Here is a 7,068-nt window from a genome sequence, read left to right on the forward strand (position 1 = left end):
TTTGTATTCTACCTCTCTGTGGAGCTACAAATTCCCCTCCTCATTTTTGTCTTACATACAGATTAACAATTAGAAAAGGGCAGAGTCATGACCTTATTTATTTACAAGCACAGGATGAGTCCTTAACCTCCCCCAACACAGCAACCCTACCTAGCCCAGTGATATACTACTGCTGGGGGATAAGGTTGGCAGGAGGGATTAAGGGTAACACAGGACTAGGGGAACATACCCCATATTAAATAGTTATATACACATCAGTTCCTGTGGTTCTGTACAAAGCAGCGGTTAGCCCCACCCCCACAGGACATGGAATGGGGGGAGAGGAGACTGGGGACTGAGACCAGAGCCAGTCCCTGGTGAAGTGCAATAGCAGCAAGGTCCTAATGGTGCACAAGAGGGAGGGAAACCCCCAGGGCAACCCACCCCAACCCTGCCCTGGAATGTATAAGGGACAGGAATGGCTCAGGGAGCATACAGGAAGGACAAGGCTAGACCATCTCTTTAAGATCCAGGTTTAGGAGCAACATTTCCCCTACTTCACCCTAAGTACAGCAATCTGGGAGGAAAGCAGATGGCCTGCGGCAGTCTTATCTACTCCTCCAAACTTAGGTGAGGGCCTGGTTCCTTCCTACTCCCCAGGGAAAAGGAAGGCAGCTGCTTGGCTCCTCTTAGAGAAGCCCAAGGGAGCCTTTTGTCTTGGCTCCCTTTGTAGTGTCACTGTCCCCACCAGGGAGGGGCCAGGCACAGTCTGTGGGTCATCCTGTGGCTCAGGAGAAGTTCTGGACAGGGTGGCTGACCTTCATACAGGCCCAATAGAGGGCCCGCCCTAAACACAGAACAGCCAACAGGATGGCAAATGCCCAGGCTGCATAGATGCCTCCATATCGCCGTGCTTGCTTCCATGTCCCAAACTGACAAAGAAAAAGAAAGAATGATGGGGTTACTGTGATCTCTCACCGCCTTCTAGCAGCCCTCATAACAGTAACACAAGCTTCAATCCCTGTTCCCTATCCATGTGCAGCCACCTTCAGGGACCTGCTTAAGGGCCCAGTTCAGTTTCCTTCCCCTAGGCAGGAATATACTCACACAATCCCAAACATCTGTCAGTTTTTCTTGATGTCTTACAATTGCACCAGGTTTCCTAAATAGCAACGTCTAACTTAAGCCACTTCTCCACTGTCCTATTCTCTGCATAAAGAAGATGGCTGGCCCGGCCAGTGTGGCTCAATGGTTGAGCGCTGTCCTATGAACCAGGAGGTCACGGTTCAATTCCTGTTCAGGGTACATGTACATGCCCGGGAGATTGTGGGCTCAATCCCTAGTGTGGGGTGTGCAGGGGACAGCTGATTGATGATTTTCTCTCATTACTGATGTTTCTCTCTCTCCCTCTCTCTGAAATCAATAAAAATATATTTTACAAAAAGAAAATGGCTGTTCTTTACTCCCATAGTAACGAGGACGACTATTATTCAGTCACCTCAACTTCAGCTCATCTATACATTAAAACAAAAACACAACACCCTTGATTTCTTTCCTTTTTTTTTTTAGGTTAGCCATTCCCAAATCTTAGCCTACAGCAGTGATGGCGAACCTATGACACGTGTGTCAGAGGTGACACGCGAACTCATTTTTTTGGTTGATTTTTCTTTGTTAAATGGCATTTAAATATATAAAATAAATATCAAAAATATAAATCTTTGTTTTACTATGGTTGCAAAGATCAAAAAATTTCTATATGTGACACGGCACCAGAGTTAAGTTAGGGTTTTTCAGAATGCTGACACGCCGAGCTCAAAAGGTTCGCCATCACTGGCCTACAGAGATGAGGCTGAAGAATAAAAGGGGTTGGATCAGTTACTCACAGCAAGGCCAGTGGCAGTGACTGCCAAGAGTAAACCAAGCAAGAAGCAGCAGACACATCTCTTTCGTGGATATCTGCGTCCAATTGATGATCTGTGGGGAGGCAAACAGAAATGGATGTTTGAGATGTTCCTGTAATTTTTACTCCACCCCTTACCCGATTACCAGCTCAAGGATGCCACTCATAATCACTTACACTTTCCTGCAGTGAGGACAACGGGCCAAGGTTCGGTCTGTGAACTCTGTCCACTATGGAGAAAAAAGGGAGAAACCAATTAATAGTATAAGGTCATCTATTTTGAGAGACCTAGGGCAGGGGAGGGTGGGAAATGGGTTCTCACGGAACAGGATTCATTATCATAAGTCAGAAACACATTCATGATTCCTCCTGGAAGGTTTTCCCCCAGGATTTCCCAGGACCCCTCCTCACCAGAAAAGTATTCTTGCAATGTCCACAGATGACCCTGACACCCACGGGCTGAGGTTCCGGACTTAGAGGTCCTGGGTGCACAGGCCCCAGATTAATGATTCTTTTGCTATACAAGAAAAAGAAGTGTTTGAAAAGTTTTTAATCCTAAGGACCCCTCCTTCATAACCCCCACTCCCTGCCTCACTATGGTCCTCTACTTCTCTGTACACTTAGCATACTCTGCTCCTCAAGGCTACCCCAGAGAGTCCTTGAAGAAGAGCACTGCTTTAACCACAGGCCTCTAATTTCCCTTTTATCTCAGGATAACTGACCCAGTCCCCAAAGCTCTCCATCTTCCTAAAGTACACCATTTCATCCCAATCTTTTTATTATGGGATGGGAAAGATCGCTACCACCTATTCTAGAGGCACAACAGTCCTTAGCCTTTTCTCCTTCTAAATCAGTGGTTCTCAACCTTCTGGTCCTTTAAATACAGTTCCTCTTGTTGTGACCCAACCATAAAATTATTTTCGTTGCTACTTCATAACTGTAATGTTGCTGCTGCTATGAATCATAATGTAAATATCTGATATGCAGGATGGTCTTAGGCGATCCCTGTGAAAGGGTCGTTCGACCGCCAAAGGGGTCGCGACCCACAGGTTGAGAACCGCTGTTCTAAATAAACACCAGGCTCTCTCACCTTGACATTCCCTACAACCACTCATCCCTTCTGGGCTTTCCAGGTTTCCCCACTGATGCCCTTCCCCACCTGATGCCTCTTACCAGTAGGGTCGAGGACAGGCAATTCGCTGGGAAGTCACTTTGCAGATAAGGAGACAGTTACAGGGGCACCGAACATATTTCTTCCCTGGGGGTGCATTCTTGATTGGCTAGAGAATAATAGGAATATCAGTAAGCAAACCTCTAATCCCAATGCCTTTCATTTCCTCCAAAAACACCTTCCGGGGAGAGATCAGATAAAAGTCTTAGCCAGGACCGAGAAACGAAAGAAAGGCATACAGCACGAGACTGGCAAATGAAAACTAGGCTTGAGTATCTGGGATAGGCATGAAGGTGAAGGATGGTAAGCATTCGCTTCGGTGAGTGGCTTCTGGGGAAAGGGCTGTATGAGACTCCTGGAACTGAAAGCTGGGTTTTATAAAGAGCGCTGGCTGAAGGTCAGGGTCTAGAATCAAGGGATCAGAAAAAAGATCCAGGAAACAGGGTATATTTATATTGTATTATATATGTATATATATATATATATGTATAACTCACGGTGGCTTCGTTGCAGACGCCACATTTGACTACATGCTGATGCATCTTGCCTTCCACGTTGATGAGAGACTGGCAGACTCGGCAGGTGATCATGGGGGCATTCCCACTGTCTGGGCTGGTCAGGGGTGAGTAGGGGGGTGGGTCATCTCCAGGCAACACGGCTGGGTGTCCCTCGGGGAACGGGGGAAATGCTGGGGAGGAAGGTAAAGACAAGGGCTGGCATCACTCGCAGACAGCACCATTGATGCTCCACGGGGTCAGGGATCGCTTTCTGGTCCTCAATCCTTCTGACCACACTCGGCGGGCTCCTTACACACCGCCCTGCAATCAGCTTCCTCAGACATCCCTTCCATTTTCCAAACCGGTGGCGATCGGGCAGGAAGAAAGCCTCGCCCTGTCACAAGTGCAAGAGCTCCGCACCTGGCGCTGGGGCCCCGCCCTCCACCTGCGGCCCCGCCCCCTCCCGCCTGGCAGCGTACCCCCGGGAGCACGGCGGACCCACCCGGCTTACCCTGGGGTGGGACATGTTTACCGGCTCCGTAGGGTGGTGCTGAGGGGGTCAGGCCTCCCCCGGGCCCAGTCCCACTCCCGCCTGGCCCCGCTAATCCGTTGCCACCGGCGCCACCGTCGATGGGCTCGGAGAGCAGCGGGGATCGCTCTCCATCGGCCGCCATGGCCGTCACCACCGCCTTCAGCTTCGGCCAAGGGTCCGGCTCCGGTCGCCGCAGCCACAGCCACCGCCGCTACCGGGTCCCCAGGGCGCCTGCGCGCCGCGCGCCCGGCTCGCACCGCAACCAGCGGCCTGCCCCGCCCTGGTCTGTCCCGCGGCACGTGATAGGCTCTCCCCGCCCCCGCCGGGTGATCATTCGTGGAAAGGAACCAATTCCCGGTCCTGTGGAGGCAGCTCTTCTCTACCATTGGGGAGCGTTGCAAAAACGTCAACGGTCACATGACCTTCCGAAAGGCCGCTGGGCCTGCAAAAGCTGCACGTGATGAGAGGAGGAGCAAACCATTGGCCGCGCGGCTCATCGCGCTACCTCCAGGCCAGCAGGTGGGGCGGGGCTGCGCCGACTCACTGGTCACGTGTCAGGAAGCCGCGAGTCCTCTGTTACGCGCCCAGAGCGGGGCATGATCATTGCTCCTCATTGGTCCAAAGACACCATTAAAAAGTTTTCTCCCTCTTTGCGGTTATGATCGGCATCCCATTGGCTGGAGGCTTCCATTCCCTCGTCCTGTGATCCTTGGGCACAAGTTTATTGGCCCGAGTTTCGCTCCAGAACCCGGAGGCGTGGCTCGAGGAACTGGCAGTGGAAAAGTGCGGTGCTTGGGACGTCTGCGCAGCTAGAGGAGGATCTGTAGACACTGAGCTCAAAGAAAACGTGTAAAAAGCCAGTGAAAGATGTACCACGAGGAAGTGATTTAAAACGTTAAAAGTATAACCCCAGTCTTTCTTGGAGTCACTTCTGGAACCGGACGCAAGACTGGCTTCGCCTGGAAGCTGGGCTGCAGATTTCACCTTTCTCCCTATCCCTAATTAAATTGTGAGAGTATCTTTTTTATGAGTCTGCATCTACCACTTAAAGGAGATCTCAAAGTTTTACTCAATTTTCTGATCCCTCAAGCCTAAACACGTCAGCATGGAAAGTAGTTTTTTGTTTTTTATTGAGTTAACCAATCAAGCCCAAGGATATTTTCGTTTGGCAGAAGAGACAGTTTTGAGACTTTCTAATGTGTCAGCTTTGCCCCCAGGCACCAGACTGCAGTGGAGGTTGCTCTGACAAGTATTGGAAAAGATCTTAAGTAACTCAGGCGTTTAAACATAGAGCCAATCCACCTACCTACTCTCCTGTTCTTCATATTCACCTATGTATACTTAACTTGCACAGCAGCTAAAACTTACAGGTGCTCTACTAAATGGGTACCCAGGCAAAGGTGAAATGTGTGGGTTTCCTCTTCCCTCCTTAGGGAAAGGGAACTTTTTTCCTTTGTTTCAACTTTATTGGATGTTTCAGGGTGGAGCAGGGGCAGTCAGTCAAGGTGAATAGCTTTGTTATGCAAGGAATAATTTAGGAGGATTTCCTTGATTATGTAAGGGTAAAGTGGGTAGGCTGTTATTCTGGAATTCAAAAGTGAGTCACTTTAGCGAATCGTTGTTTTATGATGTTAAGTAATATCCTTTAGTTAAGTCAGTACAGGATACGAAGGGCCCATTGTCATAGGAGAAGGTAGAACCAGGAAATCAAATGGAGATGGTTCCAGCTCCTGCTCTTGGAAAATATCTGATGGCTCCGAATGGGAATACTTTAGCTCAGGTCTATTAAATGCAGGGGTTCCTTGACTGAGAATAATGCTGGAATGGCCACTTTCCCCTGAAGAACCCCTCAGATGAGGGTTCTATCTTACCCCTTCCCAGAAATCAAAACAGAGTCTATCAGTAACCTCTGAACTCAACCTTTGACGATAGTGCCCTGCCAGGCCCCTTCCCTAACCGCCTGTGGCCTTCATGGAAGCTTGAACCACACCTGGGTTTCCCACCTTACACCCCCAGCCCCAGGTCATAGCCCAAGTTGTGACTGCCCTATACAGGAGAGGCAACAAGGAATTGAAAAAAACAACTTTGAGAATGAAGACCAGTTTAGCTAGAAGCCTCTTCACTGAGCCTAATATTGAGGAAAATGCAGCCCTTTGCAGATGTTTAATAATAAAGGTGTTGTTGTCCCAGCCATTATAGCTGCTATAGGTGCTGAAGACTTCACCTGGGTTTTGAGGTTTAGAGGCAGCGTTTTCAAGTCAGCTTCTACTTAGAAGTAAATATCCACCCAGCAGTTTTGTCCCACAGACACTTAAAGAACCATAGGACCTCTGGATATAAAAATAGGCAGGGGGTTGTAGTTATAAGTACATTATTCCCATTATTCTCTAGCCAATCAAGGGGACAGGCTAATCTGCCACTTTTTCTGATGTTTGTAGCACATAGTTGCTCAAGTGTTCACTCTGGGGTTGAGTAGGTTTATTATTTGCATCTTGGTCACACATATTACAAAACCTATCCTTCTGTGACTCTTCCACCTTCACCAAAGCCTTACTTAAAGTTCATTTAAATCTAGTATTATGTGTATCAAAATGTGGGAGAGATGAAGGATTAGATACAGTACTACAGTACCAAGGATCCTCTAGGAATGAGTGAGTAGAATGGCGCTTTTTTGTAGTAGTAGTAGTAGTAGTAGTAGTAGTAGTAGTAGTAATAGTAGTGGTAGTTTGGGCTCCTGTGGGTGAAATATAGGGATGTGGCTAGAGAAGTAAATGGAGAAGTAAATATTAACAAATAGAAAGAATGTTCTTTCTGACAGGTATGTGAGGCACTGAAGGAAAGGTATAATGGAATAATCCCTGAATATGTCCTGTTATAGATCCCTTTTAATGCCAGACTAACCTTTTCATATAGGTGTGGGACAGGGTTAAGGGAAGGACAATGGCTGTCTAAGTGCTCTCATGATGAAACTGCTTTATAATAAAGAAAT

General features: G+C 48.2%; 1 protein-coding gene across 4 annotated transcripts; it reads right to left on the bottom strand.

The window, feature by feature from the left end:
• Window positions 1–82: 82 nt before the first annotated feature.
• PIP4P1 (phosphatidylinositol-4,5-bisphosphate 4-phosphatase 1) lies at window positions 83–4,369 on the bottom strand. Of its 4 annotated transcripts, none has more exons than XM_081108433.1 (7): window positions 4,059–4,369; window positions 3,548–3,738; window positions 3,053–3,159; window positions 2,291–2,396; window positions 2,057–2,109; window positions 1,863–1,953; window positions 83–911 (listed from the first exon to the last, which is right to left on the bottom strand). In XM_081108433.1, the coding sequence occupies exons 1-7, from the start codon at window positions 4,219–4,221 to the stop codon at window positions 768–770; spliced, it is 855 nt and encodes a 284-aa protein (XP_080964559.1). In that variant the 5' UTR covers window positions 4,222–4,369; the 3' UTR covers window positions 83–767. The 4 variants fall into 4 exon arrangements, with proteins under 4 accessions (XP_080964559.1, XP_080964560.1, XP_080964562.1 ...); XM_081108434.1 differs by having other exon boundaries at window positions 4,080–4,366; XM_081108436.1 differs by lacking the exon at window positions 2,291–2,396 and having other exon boundaries at window positions 4,080–4,366.
• Window positions 4,370–7,068: the final 2,699 nt, after the last annotated feature.

This window comes from Myotis nattereri (assembly GCF_964212035.1).
Source record: "Myotis nattereri genome assembly, chromosome: 1".
NCBI lineage: Eukaryota > Metazoa > Chordata > Mammalia > Chiroptera > Vespertilionidae > Myotis > Myotis nattereri.

Bases quoted from the DNA above. Each gene is read 5' to 3' on its own strand.
- PIP4P1 (XM_081108433.1), bottom strand. From the start codon at position 4,221: ATGGCGGCCGATGGAGAGCGATCCCCGCTGCTCTCCGAGCCCATCGAC. The intron at 2,397-3,052 runs GTAAGAGGCATC...TTTCTTGTATAG, and splicing joins GCCTGTCCTCGACCCTACTG to CAAAAGAATCATTAATCTGG. The intron at 2,110-2,290 runs GTGAGGAGGGGT...TTTTCTCCATAG, and splicing joins ATTGCAAGAATACTTTTCTG to TGGACAGAGTTCACAGACCG.